Genomic DNA, 27925 nt, shown 5'->3' on the forward strand with positions numbered 1-27925 from the left:
CCTGCAGGACCTCACTAGATATGCCCTCCCAGTTCGAAAGCAAACCATTGATAACTACTCTGTGAATACAGTCTTTCAACCAGTTGTGTACCCACCTTATAGCACTTTCATCTAGATTACATTTCCCGAGTTTGCTTATGAGAATGTCATGTGGAGCTATGTCAAAATCTTTACTAAAAATCAAGAGCTATCATGTCACCTATTTTCCTCCTATCCACTAGGCTAGTAATCCTGTAGGTAAATAATCATACGTCTCCTATAACAGATTCCGTGACTTTCCGCGACCTCCGTGACTTCTGCAGTGGCTGGTGTGGCTAACTCCAGGGCTGCCCAAGCAACTGGCCATGGGGCCCCACGGCCAGCCGCCCTGGCCGCTGCTGGAGCAACCCGGGGTCAGCTGCTCAGGCAGTCCTCAGGACTAGCCGCACCGGCCGCTGCTTGGGAGGTTCCGGGGACTGCCCAAGCAGTGGTCCTGGGGGCGGCTCCCAGGAGTGCCCAGCAGCAGTCTCGGGGGCCGCCCCAAAGCCAGCTGCACCGGCTGCTGCTGTAGCAACCCTGGGACCAGCCACTCGGGTGGTCACCAGGGCCAGCAGCATCGGACGCTCCTCGGGCAGGTGGTTCTGGGGACTGTGCCATCAGCGGCCAGTGCAGCTGGCCCCAGGGCTGTGGCAGCAGCGGTCCTGGGGGCAGCCCAGGACCGCTGTGGTCCTGAGCAGTGGTCCCTCCCAGGGGTGGGGCCAGCTGCAACGGCCGCTGCTTGAGCAGCCACAGGTAGCTGGCTCCGGGGACCATCCGAGAAGCGGCCGGTGTGGCTGGCTCCAGAGAGCGCCTCAGCAGCGGTCCTGGGGGCGCCCTGGGGACCGCCTGAGCAGCAGTGGTCCCAGAGCAGCTAGAGCAGCGGCCCCAGGGGTGCCCGGAGGCTTTCCGGAGAGCGGTCCCCAAGGAGCAGTGACCAGGGGCCCTCTGGAGCAGCGGGGCCCCAGAAGTAGAGCTTTAGTCAGGAGTGTTTTTGGTAAAAGTCATGGACAGGTCACAGGCCGTGAATTTTTATTTATTGCCCGTGACCTGTCCATAACTTTTACCAAAATTACCTGTGACTAAATCTTAGCCTTTCTTATAACCAGTAACCTAATGATCTGCCCTAGCAAAAATGTAAATGACTGCTTAGAACATGGGTTCTATAATGCAAAGAAAATCCTTGAAGTCAGAATACCAGAAACAACGCACACCAGGCAGATTTGTGATAGTACTCACCAGCTGGAAAAGCTTAAAGAAATCAACATTTGCGTACAAGGAGTCTTCTATTTGCTGCAGGTTCTCCTGGGAAAGGGCACACATTGCATTGTACACAGCATGCATACCCCTTTGGCTGCTGAAGATAATGAAGCGGTTGAGTAGGGTCTGGCTACAGGCAATGTCCTTCAGAGTCAAGTCAGGGACTCCATAGGCAAACTGCAGCCAAAAACAACAATTCACTTTTATCATTGTGGAACCTTCAGGCTTTTCAGTAACAACTAGAGACAATACTAATACCTTGGTGGTTACGATTAGACCCTACCAATGCCTTCATAGACCATAGGGTCATAGGCGCCGACTCCGTGGGTGCTCCGGGGCTGGAGCACCCATGGAAAAAAATTGGTGGGTGCTGAGCACCCACTGGCAGCTCCCCGTGGCCCCGCCTCGCCCCCCTGCTCCAGCTCACCTCCACCTCCTCCGCCCACGTCCTGCTTCTCCCACCTCCCTCCCAGCGCTTGCACCGCGAAACAGCTGACTCACGGGGCAAGGAGGGAGGGGGGAAGAGGCGGGGCCAGGGTGGGGATTTGGGGAAGGGATCCAATCGGGGCAGGGAGGGAGTGGAGTTAGGGCGGGGACTTTGGGGATGGGGTTGGAATGGGGGCGGGGCCAGGGGTGGAGTCGGGGTAGGGCCAGGGGCACCCACTGGCGCCGGAGAAAGTTGGCGCCTATGTGTAGGGTGACACAGCCATCTGAAGCCACAGCCCTCGAGTGACCACCAATTGATGTCATGTGTAATCACCTCCACTTTAGGCAAGGCTTTTCTCCCTTCACTGGGGAATCCAAGTTGTTTTCAGAGACAGAAGTTTTCTTCCTCCCCACCACCTCAAGAAGGGCCTGTGTCATACCTAGCCATCCTGCTGGCTAAGGAGGAATGAATGTGGCTCCCATGTGAATGTCAGTGTTGCCCCAGAACCTGCCAAACATGCCATGTGGCTCTACCTTTGGTATGGGTTAAGCCTGCTCCTAACCCCAGCTGACCAGAGAGCAAAGGGCCAACCCTATTCTGATTCTCAAACCTCCAATGACAACAAAGGTCTAGTCTACACACAGATTTTGTACCACTGTAATTATTTCAGTTAGGGGTGTGACTTTTTACCAAAATAGTTATAGTGGTACAAGCAGGGCCGTCGAGAGCGGGTTCGGGCCCCGGTGAAAAAATTTTTTTGGGCTCCCCAGCAAGGGCGGACCGGCTAAACAGGGCCGATGAGGGGCGGGGGAAGCCGGGCCCCGGGCCCCCTTCCGGACCGCCGGGCCCCTGTAATTTGTACCGGTTTCCCTCCCCTCTTGTCGGCCCCAGGTACAAGTCCTAGTGTGGCTGCAGTTATACTGGTATAAAGGTTCCTTAGGCAGATATAGCTTATTGTGTGCATACAAGGAGGGTTGTGCTACTTTAACTATGCCAGTATATTAAAGCAGGAGCACAACTTGTGTGTGTAGACAAGGCTGTAGAGAATGCACCATATGACAATTAAAGCAACATTCAGATATGAAATATAGCACACACAGAAATTAAAATAAAAAAAAAATCAATCAGTTTTCTGATACTTTGAATGACTGCTTATATTTTGAGTGTGTGCGCAATCCAAGTTATTAGACAATGCAATACCCATAGCCAGGCCTAGCATTGCACAGGATCTAAGGAGACATTCCCCCTCACCCCGACCTTCAAGGGCCCCCAAATTATTGTCAGAAAGGCCAAAATATGTGCAGTATGTACAGTCCTCATCCATGATATAAATTATAAATCACAGCAAAATCCTGACACAGTAGCCAAATTTTACTTTTTTTAACTCTTAAAATCCAAGATTTTCCCCTGGGTCCTAACTAGTCCCTAGACACCTGGAAGGTTGTTTGTTTTTTAAATAGGACTATCCAGAGGCCCCCAAATACCCAATTCCTCTCCTACTGTCCCAAATGGGACCCTAGAACCGGCCCTGCCCGGCGCACTCTGGGAAGGATAGGCTCTCGCCCTCTAAGGGAACTGTGCTGGGATAAGCACACTCTGCAGTGGCACTGCTTCAGGCTAATCTGCAGCAGTGATAATCTAGTCATTAGATGATCAATCTTCAAAAGTTAAATATGACAGATCAATGGAGTGTGGCCTGTGACTGTGCCATGTGATGTCCCCTAGGGGTGATCTGCTGTTGCAGGCATCACTGGGAAAGCAAAGTTATTTTATACTGATGTTTAAACTCATGAACACTATGGCGAGCCAGATATTCTAAGGGGTCATGGCTATATTATTAGCACAACTCTGATAGCAAGGGAGAGGATAGAAAGCAACAGAGGACACGTCAGTACTGACTGGACTTTTAAATTTGGTTTGTGTTTTTCAGGCAAAATCCAAAGAGGGATGGGTGAGAATACGTTAAAAAATACAGCTTGTGTCATTACAAAGAGTTGGATTGTTCCAGTTTGACTGAATTAACCCACTGTGGTGAAGGGATTTGCTCAAAGCTTGGGAAGCATAGGTAGCATTTTTGAATGTGGACACAAGGGCTATATCTACACTGCATTGTAAACCCAGGTTTGTGGGACCTGTGCTTGTGGTGACAGTGTTTCCAAGTCCATGCTTAAGCGTCCACACTGCATTGTAAACCTGGGTGTACAATTGCTGGACCTGGGTCTCACAACCAAGCTAACGCATCCATACTGCACTACTACTGACTTGGGTCTGTGGCTTGAGCTATGTCCACACTGCAAAATGACAGGGCTTGGACCCAAGTCACAGCGAGACTTGGGTTCACTCCCCGCCATCCCAGTCAATCCTGTTCTGAGTAGTTGGCGACTCAAGTCAGAAAGATTTGTGTGTTTACGGTGATGGGGGTTCGGGCTCAAACCTGAGTCTGAGCCCAAGTTTACAAGGCAGTGTAGATGTATTCAAAGTGTTTCACAAGTGTTCCAGATGCCTGGCGTGGGGTTGGCAATACCTAAGTTCCAGGCTCAAAGTGAGCTGCACTGATGGCTAGTCAGAATGTTTTGTTTGGGTTTGTAAAGCAAGTGAGGAAACCATGATGTGGATGTTACTGATAGGGATTCATCGCAGAACAGCAAGAGGTTATTTTATTTACACAATGTAGCTGCCCTCTGAGACTGCCCAGGAACAGAAGAGGTTAGAAAAACACCCAATCTCCACCCTTTTAAGTTGTTCTACAATGTGGGCTGTAGCCAAGCTTTTCTAAGCTGCTTATCTTTATCTGTGCTGCAACCCAAAAGCACCTCTTTAGAGGAAACCTCTACTAATTTTATCAGTGTGTCATTGTTTAGCCAGAACATGCAAGCTAAAGTACAAACTATTTTTCAACTAGTGGGCTTTTTGATCAGTTTTTGCTTTCATTTCAGTGTGTCATTTCCTGCACACCCAGCATGGTAGGAGGGTGGAGCTAGAGCGGCAGCTAGCTGTTTGTCAAGGAGTGAGACTCTTGCTAACAAGTTGCTTTGAGGTTGGGGGAAGAGAGGGAGAGATTGCGTTTAACTATGTATATACATAAAAGATTCAAATCTGGAATAGCAGAAGGTCCTTGAGAGGACATATGGTCTTGTGATTAAGCCTCTGGAGCAAGACTTGGAAGATCTATATTCTAGTCCTGGCTCTACCACCTCCTCCAGCAGGGGTAAGTTACATGGGCTGCGATTTTCAAAGGGGCCTATGGGAGTGAGGCATGCAATTCCCACTGAAAGTCACTCCCATAGGCCCCTTGAAAATTACAGCCTTAGGCCAGATCTACACTACAGTCCTATATCCATATAACTAAGTCACTCAGGGATGTGAAAAATCCACACCTCTGAGCAACATAGTTACACCAACCTAACACCCCATGTAGACAGGGCTACGTCAATGGGAGAGCTTCTCCTGTCAATGTAGCTACCACCTCTTAGAGAGGTGAATTAACTACACTGATGGAAGAAGCTCTCCCGTTGGCGTAGGAGCTTCTTCTCTTACATGATACTGTGGTGCAGCTGTGCAGAGGCAGCATTTTAAGCGTAGACCTGCCCTTAATCTCTCTGTGTCTCAGGTCCCCATGGGTGAAGTGTGGCTAATACATGCCCTACCTCACAGGGTGAACTTAACCTTTGTAAGATGAGCTGCTGCTACAGTGATTAGTGCCAAAAGCCTAGAAATAAACTGTACCCATGGAAAGCTACAATGGCTGTCAACAGAGCTTGTTGAAATTCAGAATGTTTTCTGCAAAACATTTTGGTTTCTTCTAGGGTGACCAGATGTCCCGTTTTTATAGGGACTTTTTCTTATATATGCACCTACTACCCCACAGCCCCTGTCCTGTTTTTACACAGTTGCTATCTGGTCACCCTAGTTTCTTCTAATTGGCATTTTTCAATTAAAAATGATTTGGTTGGAAAATTCTTGACCAGCGCTTACGGTCAACAATAGGTTTCCTTTGGCTCTTCCTCAGCTGGCGTTGAAAATGGTTCGGCTTCTGATGTAGAAAGAGCCAAACCTTTCACAACACTAGTACAGAAAGCATGGCAGATATCCACGTTACAGGAAGTCAGGATCATGCTTTCTGCAGCTGTGTTGAAAATATTTTGGCCCTGTATATAGCCAAACTGGTTTCAATACTAGATAAGGAAAGGCAGCTGGGAACCCACTACTAACAACCAGTAAACAATGGGTCATTTCCTTAGTATAGCAGACCTAGGAGGGGGATGAGGAATGAAAGGAAATGTGAAGTGAACCCCAACAGGGCCCTTTTCTGTATTTTTACTTCATTAGCTCTAGAGACCTAGCTTTTCAACTCCTCAGCTGGTGTAAATTGACAAAGTGGCATTGAAGTCAGCTGAGATATGCCACTTTACACCAGCTATGGATCTGGCCTGGGAGGCTCACTGGGTGAGGGAGCTTCCCGTAGCTCTAGACAGACCTGTAGTGGATGAGTAATCAGGCAACCAGTCACACCAGCTAGAACCTGTAAAGTCTGAGAAGAAGTGAATGCAAGTTCATTAATCCCCTCTCCTGCTGGCCACAAGCAGGCCCACACATTTCCAGCATTTGTGCTTTATGTGACAATGAAAAAGAAGAATTGTGTCATTCATCCTGAATTATTCCCTCCCCCCCCCCCCCCCACACACAGCATGGAGAGCAATAATCCCAGAGGTCTGATTCAGCAACGTTCATTCATCAGCACAGCATTCCTCTCAGAGCTCCCCAGCCACCGGCACATAGAAGGCCAAAGACATCCTGGACTTAGTCAGATACAATCCTCTGAGTAGCTACCTCAGGAATGATCTGACTTGCAATTTTCACTGTGAATTTTCTGAGTAGATCTATTATTCATTAAGGATCCAGGACAGCTGGCCTGCTTTTCACTGCTCCCACCTTTCTCCATGAGACAGTGCCATAAAGCCTGTGTGACCCAGCTGACATCAGGGCAGTGAAGTTAAACGTTCCTACCCACAGAGTTCTCTCTTGCTGTTCACCACATTGTTGAGTTAAAATGGGGCACAGCTGCATGATGTTCCTGAGCCAAGTCTTTGATCAGAAGGACAGATTCATTGCTAGGCAGTGTAGTCACCAGATATTAAACTCAGCTGCTTTGGAGTAATGCAGGCAGCAAACCATAGTACCTTGGTTCAGTCCAGGGGCGGCTCCAGACACCAGCGCTCCAATCGCGTGCCTGAGGCGGCAAGCCGCGGGGGGCGGCCTGCCGGTCGCCGTGAGGGCAGCAGTCAGGCTGCCTTCGGCGGCATGCCTGCGGGAGGTCCGCCGGTCCCACAGTTTTGGCAGCAATTCAGCGGCAGGTACGCCGAAGGCGCGGGACCGTGGGACCTCCCGCAGGCATGCCGCCAAATCCACGTTACCGGCGGACCTCCCGCAGGTGCACCGCCAAAAGCCGCCTGACTGCCATGCTTGGGGCGGCAAAATACATAGAGCCGCCCCTGGTTCAGTCCATCCCCCAGGTATTTTTAGAGGCCAAAATAAGTCTGGATTCTGGAAAAACTAATGAAGAGGCGCTATCACCCATCTGGTACCTCCAGCTGGGCTGCTTTTTATTCCTGAATGTACAAAGATTCCATTCCACACAGATAACTGCCTTGTAGTAGCAGGTGGCTGCTGTTATACCAAAAGGCCTTGTCTACACTGGGTAGGGTACATGTAGCTACATGCCACAATGAAAGGCAGGCTGCGTCCACACTGTTGTATAGCTACATGCATGGCAGTGAAAGGCTCCGGAACACTACACTGCTAAAAACAGCAGTATAGACAGGGGAGACACTGCTTAGGCATATAGAGAGCCATGTAGGGTATACACCCTAAGGTTCTGGCATGCCTTTACTCTTCTCACCTAAGCAGTGCCTCATCATCTACACTGCTATTTATACCGACGCTGGGGGCATTTGCAGTGTACGTTCTCTACCTGCTGCTGTAAGTGTAGACATAGCCTATATCAACCCACCTGTTCAGGGCGCACTTGAGAATTAATCAGCTGGAAAACCACTGAGTCTGAGAGGCCAGCATCATCCAGCAGAAAGGACGTCAGAGTCTCCTGTTCTTTCAAGATGTCTCGGATTCTTAACCCTCTACCTGAATGCAGAGGGAAGCAATGTAAAGAGCACTGAGAAGCTGAACAAGGTGAATTAAAGAATGCCCTGCTTAGACCCCTGGAAACGGTATGCTTTGGCCGAGGTTTTCAATAGTTACTAGTGACTTTGAGGTCCATCACCAGACACCTTAATAGGGCCTTATTTTCAGAAAATATAGAGCATCCACCGCCTGAAAGTCAGATCTCCTAAACAGTGCTTGAATTATGGGGAAAAAAGTAGGGGGCGCTTAATGAACATAAGTATTTTAAAACACACACACCAACCTTACATCTTCCCCCCCCCCACCTTCTTGCACTTTGAATGAGATGGAAGTGAGGTAGCCCCTAAAACAGTAAGGGGGCCTCCCCATAGTTGAGCACTGCTTTTAAAAGCACCTCAAGATAAGCAACTGAAAACGGAGGCACCCAAAATCACTGGTCACATTTGGAAATCTTGGCCTTTTCTTTTGAAGTAATGTTTTGTTTTACATATTCAGTTACTATGAGGTTGTGATGTCCCAGTCTCCCCCTCCCTGTTCTGCTGGTGGTTTACAAACAACCTTTGACAATCGGTGTCATTTACACTCACTTTGCATTCACTGTCAACAGCAATGTGCGCAATCAGCCTGATTTTATATTTTGTAAAAATGGCCCTTTTAAAAACTTTCACAAGCAAAACTTCATTACTCTTTTCAAGGGGCATGTCTCAAGGAACAGCATTAAAGCTTTATAGTCCCCACTATTAAACAAATCCCACTCAAGAAACAACACACACACACACACACACGCGAAAGGCCACAAAATTCCATTCCTTCCATCTTTATGATAATATATATAATTTACAGTAATGGGTCCAAAACACCTTAACTCCTGATAAGGTTACTAATGAGCCAAACCCTGAAAGCTCTTGCTCAGTTTTTCTCAGTTAAAACTCTCGTTGATGTCAACAGGAATTTTGCATGAGAACTGTCCAACTAAAAACTCAGTAAGGATCTCAGAATTTGGCCCATAAGTTCTGCACTGTTACTGTTAAATGTTGTAGTGTCTCTCATAGATAGTGCAGGTAGTGCCACCCATACTTAAGTTTGCTGGACACCTCTCACTATAAGACCCTGTTTTCAGTTGCTTTTAACTTCACCAGACTAGTGTTTGGGGTGAAATTTTCCATGCTAGATGTCTGCCTCACACTGAATTGTTTTCGAAAATTTCAGCAGAAACAGTTCAGCTGTTTCTCAGAATGAAGCTAGGGGGAAATGGGTTTTTTGCCCATATTAAAAACAATTCTTGTAATTGTTTAATTGAGAAACTCTAGTCCTCCATGCTTTGCAGCAGGCTCTTGAAATTTGGCTGGGGAGCTTGAGGAGGAAGGGAGGTTGCACTGGTGTCAGCATGTGTCATCTCTTGCCATCCCTGGGAAAATCTGCTAAATTTGGCCAAGTTATGAGCTTCTGAATATCTCAGTTCACACTCAGTAGAGACTTATTAGGTTTGGCAGGTAAATACTTCAAAGATTCCATCAGCACTGAACATGCACAGGAGTCCAGGGGCTGAGAAAGACCTTCCCTGCAATTGCTCCTGCAGGAAACCTAGGACTGCTGTGGTACCAAGGACAGGAACTGAGAGCAGGGAGACTGTATCCTGTGCTTTCTGTACTCCCCACTGTTCGTGCCTCATCTGTGGAGGAGGGATCAGGCTCACAGGCATGCAGAAAAATTAGGAGCTGGGACTGGGGAAATGGCAAAGGAAGAGACTGGGTGGAATGGGGATTGTGATGGGGTGGCCGAGTCTTGGGACTGGTTCAAAGAGCCAAGGGAAGGTGGACTGACAGACAACCTTAATTGTGGCATTTCCTAATTTCTGAGTGCTTGACTTTTCCCCCTTAATGTTCTCTTAACACAGTTTATATATGTAATTTACAGTACTTACACACACAGACACACACAGAAAGAGCCAGTAATTCCTTCCACATAGAAGAAAGAGTAGCACTTCTCATCCTGTTTCTTTATCCCCAACATTAGTTTTGTTGGTTGCTTTATGAACAAGCAGAATACAACTTTTATTTTAAAATAAATCAGGCTATTGACTTTAAACTGGGATTCTGAAGCAGCACTAATATTGGGCTACACAGGATGCCTGGCAGCTGGAACACACTTGTTTATTTTCTGACTTAAATAGAGTTGACATGCCCTGTGAAGGAACATTGAATGCAGAACTGGGATTGCAAAGAAAGTTGAAAAGCTCGAAAAACCTGGAGTGCGGCCCTGGAACTCTGAACTTCAAAGCTCTGGCATTTTGCGCTTTTCCTCACTCCCACAGGGCTGATTGTTTGGGATCAGTTTTTGCAGCTCGCTTCCAAAATGCAGCTCAGAATATATTTGTGTTCTTAAAAAGCCTACATTTTGGGGTATTTTGAGGTGCCCCAAGTATATGCACACACCATCCTAGAACACCTGTATCATATGGTTTATTGGAGTCACTGTATATATTGTCTTATTAACAAATATTTGCTGAGTCACAATATTAGATTTTATATATAAAAAAATCCTGAGGTGAAGGATTTGTAGCTAAAATAGGTCACTGTCACTCTCAGGGCCAATCCATTTTTGTCCCACTAATTTTGGGAGTGTCCTTTTAGAATTTAAATCAATAATTTCTAAGGCCATTCAAATACAGAATGTTTAAATGTATGTTTACCAACAGGCAGGTGTGAATTGTATGGTCACTCCTGACATTGTCTGCAGAGGTGAGGATTACCCAGCTCTTGGGCGGGAATGTACTAAAGTCTAAAGAATATAATGAAACAAATTGCCTGCAATTCTTTCAGGATTAGTCCTCATTGTTTCCATAAACTGGATCATAATGCGCAATTCCTCCCAGATTCTGCCCAGGTCATGGATTTCAGGTGCTTGGAGTAGGAGCTCTTGAGCATCTTGATACACTCTTGCTAAGCTGAAAGAAGAATCAATGAGTCATTAGTAAAGACTAATGACACAGGGCAGGTAAGACAAACCTTACATGTCATGGGAAAGGCAGAAACAAAGAGAATGAGGCTCTTCACACACAGGTTAATCTGGTCATAGTGTCCACTAGATGTAGGGGGCAATGTTCGGATCTGGATTAGGATCCAAACTTCCCCAAAGTTTGAGCTTTTGGTTAAAGCCTATTTCTGTACTTAAACCCTTTGGAATGACTTTAATGTTGTCAGGCTACAGACATGTCCATCTTTATGGATTCATTACAGCAGCATCAATCTAACGGATATTACAGAGAGACTATTTGAGCTATTGTAAGAGAATCAAAGTTTGCACTAAACAGCAGCAACCTGCATGCCCAATTTGAAAATGAAAATTACTTTGAGCCCAATTTGGTCATGCTTACTCATGCTGAGCAGTATTTTACTCAGGGTGTAGCCCTCCCACCCCATAGAGTAAGGTACAGTAGTACAATACAAGTAAGGGTGGAAGAATCAGACTCTGTATTTGTGGGACAGGTACAAATAAATTCTAATAAGTACCAGTGAGAAACAGAGCACATCTAGGTATTGAGCTGTCACAGATGACCAGTCCCTATGCAGTGGGCATGAGATAGAACCTGGACATAATGCGCAATTCCTCCCAGATATTTTAAAGAAATATAGCATTTCTTTAAGAGTGCTATATTTTTCCATACAAAGACTGATACTTTCAACCTAAATAACTTATTTTAAGATTATAGGAAACAGGAAAACAAGAAGGAAGTCAAGTCAAGTCTCTCAGAGAGCACAGTGTGTTTGCCTCCTCTGATGTCTTGAGTCTGATTTGCCTCACAAAGTTGCAGCTGGAAAAAGAGACTACCTAGAAAAGTAAAGGTGCATTATACAGAAAACAAATACACTAGCTCATAGGCCATTCCATTTGATTTAACATTTTAAATGTTCACAGATAAACAAAAAAAGAAAGTGGAATGAAAAGGGAAAACCAAAGTAGGCCAGTTTCAGATGGCTGCATCTTTGATGGCCTTGATGTTGTTAGCTCATGGACGTTTCCGCTTTGGAGTCTCTAAAGCAATGATATTCAGATTGAGGCTCGTGAACAGCAAGTGGCTCTTTAATGTGTCTTTCTGTGGCTCTTTGCAGCACATGATATTAAAACTCTGATTTAATTATTAGCCTAAGTTATTAAGCAATCAGGATGCTTTTACTATATTATTAACCAACTGTAGTTGATAAAATAATAATACTTGGTCAGTCATTTTGCTGTGAGAATAAACTAACTAAATATTTCCCATCATACTGTTTAAATATGAATAGATAGTACTATAGTAAATGAAACAATGAATTCACACTAATGTGGCTCTTTTAGGCAATGTTGATTGCTAATTAGGCTCTTGAACCTTGGAAGTCTGAGTATCACTGCTCAAAAGATAAAACCACCCCCTGACAAGTGGGCATGTGGCCATTATTTTCTGCATGTTTGAACAGATTTTGCAATTGTCCTCGTTTTACTCTAGAGGTCCTTGCCCTGCTAAACTCCATGACTTGCATGAGTCAGCTATAATACACAATACACTGAAGCACTTGCAAAGATGATTCTGACCAAAAGATCAGAATTTTGCCCATCTCCCCATTAGTGAATTTAGTGTTTGAGAGTTGACAGACTGAGGGAAGTCTTTTATATATTCCCAAGACAGGTACAGCATGGGCGGAGTCAATGCAAGCTTTCCCACATTGCCAGTTTGCCCCAGCCCTGATTTAGAGGAAGTATCTCAAATGGTGGTAAAAGACAATTCAGGTTCTATACTCTTAATTCCTGGGCCTTTGTTGTTAGACTTCTACTATAATAGGCAATTGAAGGAGTGGTTTTTGTGATGTGGACACCTGTTCACTGGCAATTGGAGGGACACCACCAAACTCATTTCACACAGGCCATAGAACAGCCATCAGATGCAACCTTTTGGTTTTTATTGACCAGGGCTAGATCTAGATCTACATGCTACAGTTGAAAAGCTCTATATTCCATTACCTCTATCCTGAACCATCCAGTCTTCCTGGATGCTCAACTTTCTGCCAAGGGTTGGATTTGAATTCACACTGCAGAATAATTCTATAAAATATCCTTTATCATGTACCCACCCCATTGATAGGGGATGGGGATTACAGCCAATTTGAGGGTGAACTTTGTGGCTGACGTTATTCCATGACTGCTCACCAAGATCTGTCACATCTGTGATATGCATTAGAGACAGGCTGCTAGGCATTTCTCCAGGACCTCAGTATATTAATGCAGCCCCAACCTAGCACACACATCTCTTTTCCCTGAATGCAGGAGATTCCTCTTTGCTTACATGGAATTGTTGTAGTTAGACACAACGCCAGGAGATTCTCCACGGGTGGGGCTTCGGAAACAAGGATTGTTCATGTTACAGAAGATGCCCTGTAACCATGGCAGCGTTCCTGCAGAGGGCATAGCCTTATTTGGAAAATGGCCTGTGTATATGAAACAGAGAAGAGAAGACAAAATATTAATTGTTGGGTTTCATTCCTAAGGCAGCTTGAATGAACATTAGGAGCTTCACAGGTTTTCTTGTTGCAAGAGGAATGTTATGGTTACTTTGTTAGCCAGGAAAGTTTTTTCAGGTTTTTGTCTTTGTTAAGTAAAAAGACATATGTTCTGTGTATTATTTTCAAAACCACTCAGAATTGATCTAACTCTGTTCCCACTGAAGTCAGTGGTAGAACTCCCATTGATTTCAAAGGAAGCGGAGTTAGGCTAACACTGAGCATTTTGAAAATTCCACCCTCCACGTTTACTAAAATGAATACGTTAAGGACCATGTCATATTAATATTCACAAATGTGAGAGTAAGTGGGGAGTAATCCCAGGACTTCCAAACCAAATCATTAATTTAATAGATTCATAGAAGATTAGGGTTGGAAGAGACCTCAGGAGGTCATCTAGTCCAACCCCCTGCTCAAAGCTGGACCAACCACAACTAAATCATCCCAGCCAGGGCTTTGTCAAGCTGGGCCTTAAAAACCTCTAAGGATGGAGATTCCACCACCTCCCTAGGTAACCCATTCCAGTGCTTCACCACCCTCCTAGTGAAATAGTTTTTCCTAATATCCAACCTAGACCTCCCCCACTGCAACTTGAGACCATTGCTTCTTGTTCTGTCATCTGCCACCACTGAGAACAGCCTAGCTCCATCCTCTTTGGAACCCCCCTTCAGGTAGTGGAAGGCTGCTATCAAATCCCCCCCCTCATTCTTCTGTTCTGCAGCCCAGTTCCCTCAGCCTCTCCTCATATGTCATGTGCCCCAGCCCCCTAATCATTTTCGTTGCCCTCCGCTGGACACTCTCCAATTTATTCAAAACATCCTTTCTGTAGTGGGGGGCCCAAAGCTGGATGCAATACTATAGATGTGGCCTCACCAGTTCCGATAGAGGGGAATAATCACTTCCCTCGATATTCTGGCTATGCTCCTACTAATGCAGCCCAATATGCCATTAGCCTTCTTGGCAACAAGGGCACATTGTTGACTCATATCCAGCTTCTCATCCACTGTTATCCCCAGGTCCTTTTCTGCAGAACTGCCGCTTAAGTCAGTCGGTCCCCAGCCTGTAGCAGTGCATGAGATTCTTCCATCCTAAATGCAGGACTCTGCACTTGTCCTTGTTGAACCTCATCAGATTTCTTTTAGCTCAATCCTTCAATTTGTCTAGGTCACTCTTGACCCTATCCCTACCCTCCAGTGTATCTACCTCTCTCCCCAGCTTAGTGTCATCTGCAAACTTGCTGAGGGTGCAATCCATCCCATCATCCAGATCATTAATGAAGATGTTGAACAAAACTGGCCCCAGGACAGACCCCTGTGGCACTCTGCTTGATACCAGCTGCCAACTAGACATCAAGCCATTGATTACTACCCATTGAGCCCAATGATCTAGTCAGCTTTCTATCCACCTTATAGTCCATTCATCCAATCCATACTTTTTTAACTTGCTGGCAAGAATACTGTGGGAGACCATATCAAAAGCTTTGCTAAAGTCGAGATATATCACGTCCACTGCTTTCCCCATATCCACAGAGCCAGTTATCTCATCATAGAAGGCAATCAGGTTGGTCAGGCATGACTTGCCCTTGGTGAATCCATGTTGACTGTTCCTGATCACCTTCCTTTCCTTCAAGTGCTTCAAAATGGATTCCTTGAAGCCCTGCTGCAGGATTTTTCCAGGGACTGAGGTGAGGCTGATCAGTCTGTAGTTCCCCGGATTCTCCTTCTTCCCTTTTTTAAAGATGGGCACTATATTTGCCTTTTTCCAATTGTCCAGGACCTCCCCTAATCGCCATGAGTTTTCAAAGATAATGGCCGATGGCTCTGCAATCACATCATCCAACTCCCTCAGCACCCTTGGATGCATTATATCCGGCCCCATGGACTTGTGTGCATGTTCAGCTTTTCTAAATAGTCCTTAACCTGGTTCTTTCACCACTGAGGGCTGCTCACCTCTTCCCCATACTGTGCTGCCCAGTGCAGCAGTCTGGGAGCTGACCTTGTCTGTGTAGACTGAGACAAAAAAAGCATTGAGTACTTCAGCTTTTTCCACATCATCGGTCACTAGGTTGCCTCCCCCATTCAGTAAGGGTCCCACACTTTCCCTGACCACCTTCTTGTTGCTAACATACCTGTAGAAACCTTCTTGTTACTCTTCACATCCCTTGCTAGCTGCAACTCTAATTGTGCTTTGGCCTTCCTGATCACACCCCCGCATACTCGAGCAATATTTTTATACTCCTCCCTAGTCATCTGTCCTAGTTTCCATTTCTTGTAAGCTTCCTTTTTGTGTTTAAGCTCACCGAAGATTTCTCTGTTAAGCCAAGCTGGTCGCCTGCCATATTTGCTATTCTTTCTGCACATCGGGATAGTTTGTTCCTGCAACCTCAATAAGACTTCTTTAAAATACAGCCAGCTCTCCTGGCTCCTTTCCCCCTCATATTAGCCTCCCAGGGAATCCTGCCCATCAGTTCCCTGAGGGAGTCAAAGTCTGCTTTGCTGAAGCCCAGGGTCCGTATTCTGCTGCTCTCCTTTCTTCCTTGTGTCAGGATCCTGAACTTGACCATCTCATGGTCATTGCTGCCCAGGTTGCCACCCACTTCTACTTCCCCTACCAATTCTTTCCTGTTTGTGAGCAGCAGATCAAGAGGAGCACGGCTCCTAGTTGGTTCCTCCAGCACTTGCACCAGGAAGTTGTCCCCAACACTCTGCAAAAACTTCCTGGATTGTCTGTGTACTGCTGTATTTCTCTCCCCTCCCAGCAGATGTCAGGGTGATTGAAGTCCCCCATGAAAACCAGGACCTGTGATCTGGAAACTACTGGGAAATTTCTTGGGAGGATTTCCAACAACAGGCCTAATTCTGGCTAAATCTATAACCTTGCAACCCCACCAATATCCCAGAGGGTAAGTTAGACCAGTGTTTAGACCAATATGTGCATAGAGCCAAGCAATTACATTTGGAAATGAGAGGAGGGGTTATTGGCAGAGCAAGGTGCCATCAATAGCAGAGAAATGAGCAGCACTCAGAACCGTCAGCATAGACAACCCCCAGTATCTACTATTAGGATAGTATTGGTATGGCTGCTGCCTTTATAAGCAGCGAAATGGCCCACAAATTGTTAACGTAGGATTTTTTGTTTTGTTACTTTAATTCAGGGACATCATATGCCTAAAAATTACTAAAACTATAAATTATTTAGGGCAGGGCCATCTTTTTATGTGTACAACACTTAGCACAACTGGGCCTTGAGTCATGATTGGGGCCTCTAGACATTATTGCAATAAGAATTATTAATTATTATTATGTTTTAGTTTTATAATATATATTCTTACATTCATGTTGGCGATAGACTGGGTTAGCCTTCCTCAGCCAGACAAGGACAAGAAATAAAGACAAAGGCCATGCAAGCTCCACCAGAAAACGAAGCTGGAGGGAAAAAAAAGTGTATACAAAAGAAATGTGACATAATTCATCCAATAATTTACAAAACAAACAGAGCCCTACTGAACATCACCATGAACTCAGTGCTCCTCTCCATCCACTGGAAGAATGTTTAAAAACCAAGGGTGATTAAAAAGCTAAGGTGAAAAAAAGAGGAGGCAGCAGGTGCTAAACAGCTAAGAATAGATACTAAAATAACAACAAAAAATAATAATTCTAGACAGTTGTTGAGAAGAGCAGCTAGTCAGACAGTGACGCAGGACTGCTGGGCTGGGTGGGGGAGGTTGGAGAAGAGAAAGAATAGCAACCGTGCACTGAGTTTCTTGTGAAATGGGATTAACAGCCTCTGTGGCCCACAGGAAATTATAGGGATGAAAAAGGACAAGGTTCATGGAGCACACCTGCAACCAACTCCTTCTGCTGAGTTAGCAGTTGTACCCCCACAAAATATATTTTCCCTTCAGATGCTTATCTGACTAGTTAAAACTATTATTTTTTTTCCTTTTGATATCTTTCTTTGATAGCTATAGCATATAGCAACTACCACACATTCCCCACTTCTCTGGCCCTTTATTGTTATTGTTGTCTGTGCTGTATTTGTGCTGGGAGAGCTTGCTGTGTTATTCTGTGCCTATCCACCTTGCATTACATTTCCTGTAACAGCCACAACAGACTCTCCCCAAATCCTGAGTAGTTGGTTTGCACATAGGAAATTCTCTCCCAGGCACCAGATATGTACAGCAATCTGCAGAATGCATCACGTGTGCCCGTGGCCTTCTTCAGGCTAAATGGTGACAGGGGATCGAGCAGAAAGAAATTCCACAGTATAATTAAAAACAGAGTTTTGGAGCTGCCCTGTCTTTTCCACTGTAACTTTGTTTATTAGCTTTAATTAAGCTCAGCCTAGGCTTATGGCTAAAGGACGGAGAAATTTTTGCCAAGCAAGCATTTCCTATTTCACACATTTAATTTTGAGTTAAAAAAATACAGTTTAGTGCTTCCAAAAGGCAGACCGGCGCGGGGGGCAGGGGCACTGCTAGACCAAGGGACTGGGAAATCTGCCACCGTGAAGAACCTCCTGTTTTCCCACCTCTCTGGCCTGGAGTAGGGAGCAGCTGTGCAGTTGGGGATGACGCCTCTCTGCCCCTCCCAGCTTTCACCTCCCCAGCAGCTAATTCAGCCACAAGGCCTGGATTTTCCCTAAACAGTAACATCCACTTCAGGTCATCCTACCACCAGTGATTTTAGTGGAAGAAAAAAATCAAACAGGCTCCTAGGGTATGTCTTCAGTGCAGAGTTCTCCAGGGTTCTTACTTGGGTGTTGTTGCCTCTAATCTCCTCCTGTTCACATACAAAAATCTCAGTCTCAACCCAGGCTAGCTGGCTCCTCTCACGTGCTAGGCTAACACCGCATGCTGCTTTCACTCAACTTGATAACCCAGCTAAAATGTCACTTGAGCGCTGACAATACTCTAATGCCTTCCCACAATTCCCTGTGTGTGCTCAGAACGAAAGATTCTCCCACAACTCACTGAGAAAGAATATGAGTGGCTCATCTTACTGCACCATACAAAGCCAGGGGCTAAACGCCCTCAGAAGTTCTAGTGCCTCACACAGGGGAGTGCACCACCACTCAGTACCAGGTTTGCCATAGCGTCAGGCCCACACTGAGAAAGGGGCACAGCGCCTGGACCGTGGCCCCGCCCCCCTGCTCTATTTGTGCTCCGCCCTGAGGCCCCATCCTGGAGGCCCCACCAACCGCTCACTCCTCTCTGCCCCATCTGCCTCACTCGCTTCTCTCTGCCCCCTAGCCCCTCTCCCCCACCAACAGCTGGCTCCTCTTTTCCCCCCAAGCCCGCCGGCCGTTCGCTTCTCTCTGCTCTCTGGCCCCTCCTCTCCCCCCCCCCCCCACTGTTCGGTCCTCTGTGCCCCTCCCCCCGCCCGAGGCTCACTGCTCTCCACCCTCTGGCCCCTCCCCGACATGGCCGCTTGCTCCTCTCCACCCCATAGCCCCTCCTCGCCTCTATCCCCCCCATCTCCCGCTCCTCTCCATCCCCTTCCTCTGCCCACTCGCCTGCCTGCCAGCCACTTGCTCCTCTCTACCTCTTAGCCCCTCCCCACTGCTCGCCCTTAAGGCATAGCAGTTCTACTTTTAAAAGGGGTGGGGCCATGGCCTCCTGCCCCTCGTTGGGGCGCCTCTGTTGCCAGGTGTCCAGTTTTCAATCAGAAAGTCCGATCAAAAAGAGGACCTGGCAGTGTTGGGTCAGCACTGCTGACTGGACACTAAAAGTCCGGTTGCAGGAGTATCCTCAATCAGTCTCCCCGCCAGGAGGGTGGGAAGAGCAGCTGCTTCTGCTTGGAGGAACTGCAGCTCTGCTGGAGAGAGAGAGAACTGGCTCCCCAGGACCTGGCTCTGGCAGAGAGAGGTAGGTGCTGGCTCCACGCCACCCTGGGGGGATCCTGTCTATCCCCCCTGCTCCGCCCTGCCCCACTGTGCTTGCCCCCCGCCCCTGCCTCACTCCAGGGACCGATCCAGGCAGCCCCCACTAGCACAGCCTTGCCGGTGCCTCTGACTTCCAACCCTGGGATCCCCGCTCCCAGCCCTGCCGGTGGCCCTCACTCCGAAGCCATAGCTCCCCCCCAGAAATTAAGGAATAATGATAGATGAAGGCAAAAAAAAAAATTCCACCCTCTTCAGTGCAGTGAGAAGAGCATTAGACATGACTTTTTAATTTTTGTTACAGAAAGTTGTGCATTTTATCCTCTGTGCAGACACTGAAATCTCAAGGATTTTAATTCTACTCCTGCTCTGGTATATATACACAATATATAGCTTTGTTTTATAATTTTACTATTATGTAGAGCAGAGGTTCTCAAACTGTGGTCCGCGAACCACCAGTGGTCCGCAAGCTCCATTCAGGTGGTCCACAGATAGTTCCCTCTAAGGTGTGCGCCTGGATGGCGGCACACAAAAGAATGAAGGGCCACCCACCTAATTAGTGGAGCCGCACAGGCGTGGCTCCACTAATTCGGTGCCTGGACCTTGGAGAAGATGCACATGTAAGGTGAGTTGGTGGCCTTGGGGGGTTAAGGGGTAGGTGGGAGGGGGCAGTGGGGTGAGAAGAGGAGGTGGGGGGAATTTGGGACATGCAGGGCTGCGGCAGCCAGAGAAAGACAACTTTCCCCAGGTCCAGGGCTACAGCAGTTGGGGAGAGATGGCCCTTCTTCCCAGCCTCAGCTCAGGGCTGCTGCGGCGGGGGAGAGAGGGCACATCCATCGCATTTGAAAGGTAAGACTACGGATATTAAAATATGAGTTGTGTGCTTTTATTTGTAGAACAAAAAAAGTTAATTATCATTAAGGTTTTTTTATATAGCACTTTTATCCAAAGTGCTTTACAATAGTTAGCTAACGGTACAAACAACATTTGGAAAGATCATTAAGTGGTCTGCCGAGATCCTCAGCAATTTTCAAGAGGTACGCAAAAAATATAAGTTTGAGAACCACTGATCTAGAGTTTACCACCATGTCCAGAAGTCTTTGATTTTTGCATGCCAAAGAAATTAAACACAACTCTTATTTATCAGATTAAGACTGTTATTAAATAATAAATGCAATTAAGGTCTGGCTTTAGAAAGTGCCATGCACTGAGTGGTCAAAATTGTATGGGATTATGAAGGACCAAACTAGGCTCGTTTATGGGGAAACGTTTCATGCATATTTATGCCTGCATTTGTTGGAAGTGGTTAGTTGGTCCACGTGATTAAGTTTTCTTGTTTGTCAGAAAGGAAATATATGGACATACAAAGGCAAAGCATACAATGACTTCACATTCACTTTGCTTAAATCCCTCAGAGGAGGGAGATGGAGAGGATCCAGCAACGGAGAAGAGGGAGGAGGGAGAGCAGCGAGCCGCAGGGCCTTAGGGGGAAGAGGCAAGGCAGGGACGGGGCTGCGGGGAACAAGGGGTGTGTGTGCAGGGGAGGTTCCCGCACTCCTGCTGTAGCGTTCTATGGGGGCCCACAAATATGTTTGGTGCTGGGCCCACAAAAGGTTAATCCAGCCCTGGCACCAGTGAGGACACAGTAACGTGGGTACAGCTTTGCTGTGTGGCTACTCACACCTGGTATAGGCTAACTTGGATGCTGATCACCCAAGCTTTTTCTGCTGTGAAGACATTCCTCTAGTGCAGGGGTAGGCAACCTGTGGCATGTGAGCTGATTTTCAGTGGCACTCACACTGCCCAGGTCCTGGCCACCGGTCTGCAGGGCTCTGCATTTTAATTTAATTTTAAATGAAGCTTTTAAAACATTTTAAAAACCTTATTTACTTTACATACAACAATAGTTTAGTTATATATTATAGACTTATAGCAAGACCTTCTAAAAACGTTTAAATGTAAAGTTTGCCGACCCCTGCTCTAGTGAAAGAGGAAAAGTTGGGTTTACACTCATATGGTTGCTTCTGATGGGTGAAAAAAATAAATGGGTTCTTTTTTCCCCCAAAAAACATCTTTTCTGCTTGCTTCTGACATTAGAAGTTCAGGACTTGACTACCTTGTTTTTCTTGAAATGTTCTTATGGAGAACTAGAGAACTAGTAGGTTTATGCTACTGTGGTCACCGTGCACATGAAACCTAGAAGAGGCTGGGGGAAGTGATTTTTACTGATGTTTAAAACTTTCAGTTGTTTGATTTATACCACAAGCATGGGAGTCAAAATACTTCTTTGTTACAGATTCAACAGCCCGCTTTAAAAGCTAAGAATCCTCAATACCCCTCAGAGCTCTCATGCAAAATCAGGAAAGACCTGACATAACATTACTGAGATTTCCATGTGAAAAAAACAGCACAAAAATCTCCTCACTTTTTTTTTTTTTAACTGAAGCCTCGTAATGCAGAGATATTTTGAAGTGACAGGTCAAATATCTAAATAGGTTTATTGAATGAAATTATTATTTCAAGCATTGAAAATAGTTATATTTTATAACAACCATTTTCTATCAAAGAATTAGTCTTTTAAACTAACGTCTTCTAAGTTCTCCAAATATTCACCTTTGGAGACAGGAGAGCTTCTTAAAATAAAACAAAAACTTAGAAACCAGACTGCAGCAGTCCTTTCAGTCTCAGTCTATAGCACAGAATGGATGAGCACCAAAAAATCCTGCCACCATTAGCTGCTTTCTTTAAAACAAACAAATTGCGATCAATGGAATGTGCTGTTGGTCTAAGCAGCTGAGAGCTGAGCTCAGGCTCAGCCATCTTAGTGGAGTCACCCTCTGCACTGAAGTCAGCACATGCAGGATACAGTATGAAATTACCTGGATTTTAGTCACACCAGGCATCTGCCTGTGTCAATTTCCTTAGCTATGCAGAGAAGAGCAGTGAGAACCAGCTACACAGAAGGAAATCCCCAATGCGTATTCCTTCATGAGATTGTTAAATTAAACTAGAAGTGTCATAATACTGTAGACAGGATTGCCAACCCCAAATGTTCAAAAATCACTAGTTATCCCCCAAAATATCAGCAGATTGGCTTTAAAAAATACAATTTTCAAAAACAATACAATTTGATTCTTTGTATTTGCCTTTGGGTTTTTGAGCCTTCAGGGTGCATGTTTTCAAGATTTTCTCCACAACCACAACTGCTAGAAACTTACTTAAAAATAAAATAAAAAAATAAAAACATGAAAAGCTGAGATTTTGAGGAAATCATACAATTCCAAGAGCTGGGTCCTTAAGAAAAAATGTCTGATATTGTGAGACTTGCAATAAAATCACGAGAGCTGGCAACGCAGTGTAGAATAGATCACCAAGTACTGTTGGTGAGGCGGATTGCAGGAGCAAATGTACTGGGCAGCAATGGGAGAGGGGACAAGCAGATTTAACATGGAGACAAGCAGTTTGATGGATTGGATCCTGCAGTCCTTAAGCACACAGGTAGTCTAGTCTCCATTGACTTCAAGGTTTGAAGGAGCTATTGTAGAGGGCACAATGGCTGCTGTATTTCCTGCATGTGCTGCCATTTCCAGTGCCGCCTTTGTTATTAATTAATTTTTTTAAACCACAAAATATTTGGGGTTACATGAATGTGAAAGATGCTCTGTGAAACCAGATTTCATAGCAGTAAGTCTCAGCTAAGTTTGCAAAATTGCACGCAACATTAAAGGTGGCCTAAAGCTGATTCAACTAAGATCCGGTTGTGACGTTGTGCAGTCTACATAGTTTTATAAAAAAATTGATAATAAGTGACTATAATGCAAAAGGTCTCTTGTAAGGTATCATTACAAAGCTCATAATCTACTGAGTGTGATCATCCTATTTGTAGAAATGTACCACTGGAGTGTCTGGCTCAGCAAGACAGGGTGCTGGAATCCTGAGCTGGCAGGGAAAACAGAAGCAGGGGTACCACTGTGACAGGTTGGATCACAGAAACCCCCTTGGGAGCTGCCACCCAATGTGCAAAGACTACCCCTGCTTCTGTTTTCCCTGCCAGCTCAGGATTCCAGCACCCTGTCTTGCTGAGCCAGACACTCCAGTCTGCTCTAACAAAGACTCAGGGTCTGAATCACTAGTCCCAAAGCTGCAAGTTTACCCGAAACCAGCTCACAGGAGTGTGCTTGTCTTTAGCACTCAGATGCCCAACTCCCAATGGGGTCTAAACCCAGATAAATCCGTTTTACCCTGCATAAAGTTTATGCAGGGCAAACTCATAAATTGTTCGCCCTCTATAACACTGATAGAGAGATATGCACAGTTGTTTGCTCCCCCAGGTATTAATACATACTCTGAGTAAATTACTAAATAAAAAGTGATTTTATTAAATACAGACAGTAGGATTTAAGTGGTTCAAAGTAGTAACAGACAGAACAAAGTAAGTCACAAGCAAAATAAAATAAAATGCGCAAATCTATGCCTAATCAAACTAAATACAGATAATCTCACCCTCAGAGATGCTTCAGTAAGTTTTTCTCAGACTGGACACCTTCCAGGCCTGGGCACAATTCTTTCCCCTGGTACAGCTTTTGTTCCAGCTTAGGTGTTATCTAGGGGATTCTCCATGATGGCTCCTCTCTCCATCTGTTCTCTTCCACCCCTTTATATATCTTTTGCATAAGGCGGGAACCCTTTGTCCCTCTGGGTTTCCACCCACCCCCACTGGAAAAGCACCAGGTTAAAGATGGATTCCAGTTCAGGTGACATGATCACATGTCACTGCAAGACTTCATTACTCACTTGCCAGCACACACATATACAGGGAGACTCACAGGTAAACAGCCATCTGCAGACAATGGGAGTCATCAAGATTCCAAACCATCATTAATGGCCCACACTTTACATAATTACAATAGGCCCTCAGAGTTACATTTTATATTTCTAGTTTTAGATACAAGAGTGGTACATTTCTACAAATAGGATGATCACACTCAGTAGATTATGAGCTTTGTAATGATACCTTACAAGAGACCTTTTGCATTATAGTCACTTATTATCAATTTTTTTATAAAACTATGTAGACTGCACAACGTCACACCGGTGGCAGATGACTGTCTGTTTTTATTATAGGGCTCAAAGACAAAGGCACACACAGGGAACCATTTCAACCAATCCCATGATTCTGTGATAGCCACAGGAATGTCTCACTTACCATAGTTCACGTCTCTTGTTTAAGTCATATTGTCTTTAGTTAGGGTTACCATATGTCCAAGTTTTCCTGGACATGACCCTTTCCCCCCCCATCCTCTGTCCTCCAACTGGGCAGATTTTTGAAATAAGAGGAAATATCTGGGATTTTTTCTGCTCCCAACATTGCAGCTCAGAAGGAGCAGTCTCCATGCCCTGATTGGTCCCTCCCCTGCATTCTGCCTGCCCCGGCCCCAGCCAGCCTGCCAGATAAGCAGAGCCACCAAGCGCCTCTATGCTGGACCGCCTGCCCTGCTGCAGGGCCTCAGAACCCAGCCAGGAGGGGTGACAGGGCCTGCCCTGGCTCCCTGCCCTAAGGAGGGGGAGAGGCCGGCAGGGAAACTCTGACTGACAGGCTGGTGCTGCATCCATGACAGGGAGCAGGACACTGCCACCCACCTTGAGTGTGAGGCCACAGGAAACCCCTCCAGCATCCATCAGGTTCTTCCTACAGCATCCTTCAAATACCCCCTCCCAGTACACACACCGTAGTCCAGCACCCTTCCCCCCCAAAATATCCCCTCAAGCAGCCCCCAAATACCCCCTCCTAGGACACACACAACCCACCAGCACCCCCCAAATATTCCCTCCAGCACCCTACCTCCAGCTCCCCTTTCCCTCCTCCTAGTAGTGTCCTCTATTTGGGAACTTGAAATATGGTAACCTATCTTTAGTTAGAAATATAGGGCCTGATCCTGTGAACTGCTGAACTTCCTCAGCTTCCTTTGACTTGAAGCCAGTGGAAATGGAGAGCTTCCAACACCTCAGAGAACCAGGCTGTAAGGGCTTGTCTACACTGGCAATTTACAGCGCTGCAACTTTCTCGCTTGGGGTGTGAAAAAACACCCCCCTGAGCACAGCAAGTTTTTAGCATTGCCAGTGTAGACTAGCCCTAAGATAATTTGGTTTAAAGAAATAAAAAATGAACAATGGTAAATAAGGCATTTACGTAATATGTATTAGTTGCTCTGTCCTAGAGAAAGTATTATGGAAAAGGATTTAAAATGTTTCTCCAATTCCTGCTCACCGTTACTGTTGTCATTCAACCATGTAATAAAAAAATTGAGCTTCACTTTGTGCAGTTGGATTCACATCTAAATATAAGTGCACATGAGTGGCAACATTAAGATCTGGAGCCAGACTTGCTCTAGGTTGTGGGGTGCACAAGTCATTTTTGTTTGTGCATATCTTTACAGCCAAGCACCAAAACCTCAGTACCCAGAACTATCTTCACTGTATGCCATGCTGTTTGTCAGATACTCAGTACAATGACCTCTGTTCTAAATTTACTCTGCAAAGTGCATCTTGCAAACAAATGGACTAAGCCCCCGAGGGCAGGCCTACAGACGCAGCACAGCCGATTTCACTCTCTAGTACGCACGTGTTTAGCAGGCTGATAAATGCACCAGTCATTTGACTGTCTGCACTGTAATATTCTCAGCATGTTCTAAAGTAGAAACCCGAAGACTAAGGTTTTATCTTTTACCTTTTGCCTTTTCCTGAGTGTCCAGTTCTTCCACAGCAGAAGTCTGACCTGTCTAAGGAAGCTCATTGTTCTTCTGCATCAACAGCGCCACAAACCTGTAGTATAAAATGCATCCATCTTTATCTCTCACACTTGGGCTCAGATAATACCTGAAACAAAATTCTCAGCAGAATAACTGCTTTAGCTTCTGTTCTTTTTACATCTCTTTCCCTTTACTTTACTGGCCAGTGCTTTTCAATCATGCCTTATACATCTTGTTCTAGACAAATGTTGATCTACAGGATATGGTGTTTTTCCTTTGTTGGGAGAGTGGTTCTCGTGACTCATTTTTCTGGGTCGATAAACAAGAGGACATTTTTCAAATGAAAATATGGACCTCTTTTTACTCATTTCAACTATTACCCTGGCATGGAAGGAAACATTTGGATTTTCTATCTGTAACTACTTCCTTGTATGTTTGGTTAATCTAATATCTCTGATACCTGGATTTTCAGAAGTGTTAGAATAAAATCAGTATTAATTCCTTGACACTTCAAGGAAAACATTTAAGCCTTAGGTGAGTTTTTCATCACCTGAGAAAGTACTTAACCCTAAACCAAAGCTAAAAAAAGGCCAGCCTTGGACAGAAGACGTGGCACCAATCATGACAAAACCTGGTAGAAATTAGCTCTTTCTTTTCATTTTGAGCATGGAAAAGATTGGGGCAGGAAATTTAAGACCAAATTTAGGTCACACTGACTGTGCTGCTTATCAGCTGTCAGATAAAAAGAGAGAAACTCCACAGCAGGACTTTTCATGCAAAATTACCAGCACTAACGCCTGGAGGGTTCTCATTCTTTGTAGGTTAACAGTCGCATACACTATTCAACATCACCCCATCAGCTTTAATTGCTCATATTAGAGACACAGCACAAAAGGAAGTCAGATTGGCTATAAAAAGCTATTGCGACACAAGAGAGCAAATGGATTATGTATGATGTTTTGAAAGGATGCACCTCTGCATCTGTGTTACCATTGGGTGGAGGCTACAGGGAACCAACTGAACACACTGCATGTGCCTTGTCTAACATAGAGCTGGGAAAAATGTTTTAGACGCATAGTTTATTCACCAAAAAATGAAGTTCTGGGTTGACCAAAAGTATTTGTGAATTTGAGTCAAGTAGTTTCATCCAAAAAAAATATATATATTCCCCCCCCCCAATTCAAAACTTTGTGTTTCAAAATGTAGCTATATTTTAAAAACAAAATGGGATCAAAACACTTTAAAATAAAACAAAGTTTAGTTTTGCGTTGAATGAAATATTTAGTTTGGCCCAAAACAAGTATTGGTTTTTTTTCAGTTTAGCTACCTAACCAAAACCAAAAAAAAAAATCAATTATTCACACAAACAGTTGTTGAATGCTATAATAATGCTGCAACTGAAGAAATAAAGCTTCCTAATGGGTGTTGGTAGACTGAAGACCTAAAACAGGCATCACACTCTGAGAAGGAGGTCCAATATTTGGAGGGTGTGTGTGTTTCCTTTCATGTTGCTGGTGGAGTTTGAGGCCAATCCCAATGCACTACTTGTGCTGGGAAGGAACATTAATTGGGACTCTGGAAAAGGAAGATGACCTGACAGAATTACAGAACAAAATATTGAATGCAGGGGAACAAGAAAACTTCTTCATAAAGATGGCTAAATCTTGTTCACCCATGTTCAGGTGAAAAGCAGCCAGCTACCCACCAGCTAAGCAGAATTTTACAGACAAGAAAGTGTGGAGACACAGATATTAATTTCTGCAGAGCTAAATGGTAAAGCACTCAGATACATACAGAGACTCAAAGTCCATGTATCAGGTTCTTAGCAATATTGGTGAGTTTGCTGGCTTGAAAGTCCAGGAACACATCCACACCTTGGATGGGTCGTTCAGTCCTTTGTTCAGAGTGTCAGTTTGCAGAAA

General features: G+C 45.3%; 1 protein-coding gene across 1 annotated transcript in view; it reads right to left on the reverse strand.

Annotated features, from left to right (window-relative positions):
* Positions 1-26047, reverse strand: part of ABCA4 (ATP binding cassette subfamily A member 4) — a 110500-nt gene extending 84453 nt beyond the window's left edge. The window contains exons 1-6 of the mRNA XM_065409660.1: positions 25982-26047; positions 16706-16799; positions 13161-13302; positions 10648-10787; positions 7713-7840; positions 1255-1452 (exon numbers count right to left, since the gene is read on the reverse strand). Coding sequence (XP_065265732.1) covers positions 1255-1452; positions 7713-7840; positions 10648-10787; positions 13161-13302; positions 16706-16799; positions 25982-26047 — 768 coding nt within the window. The remainder of the gene's footprint in view (positions 1-1254; positions 1453-7712; positions 7841-10647; positions 10788-13160; positions 13303-16705; positions 16800-25981) is intronic.
* Positions 26048-27925: the final 1878 nt, after the last annotated feature.

The sequence above is a fragment of the Emys orbicularis genome, chromosome 8 (assembly GCF_028017835.1).
Source record: "Emys orbicularis isolate rEmyOrb1 chromosome 8, rEmyOrb1.hap1, whole genome shotgun sequence".
NCBI classification, from domain to species: domain Eukaryota; kingdom Metazoa; phylum Chordata; order Testudines; family Emydidae; genus Emys; species Emys orbicularis.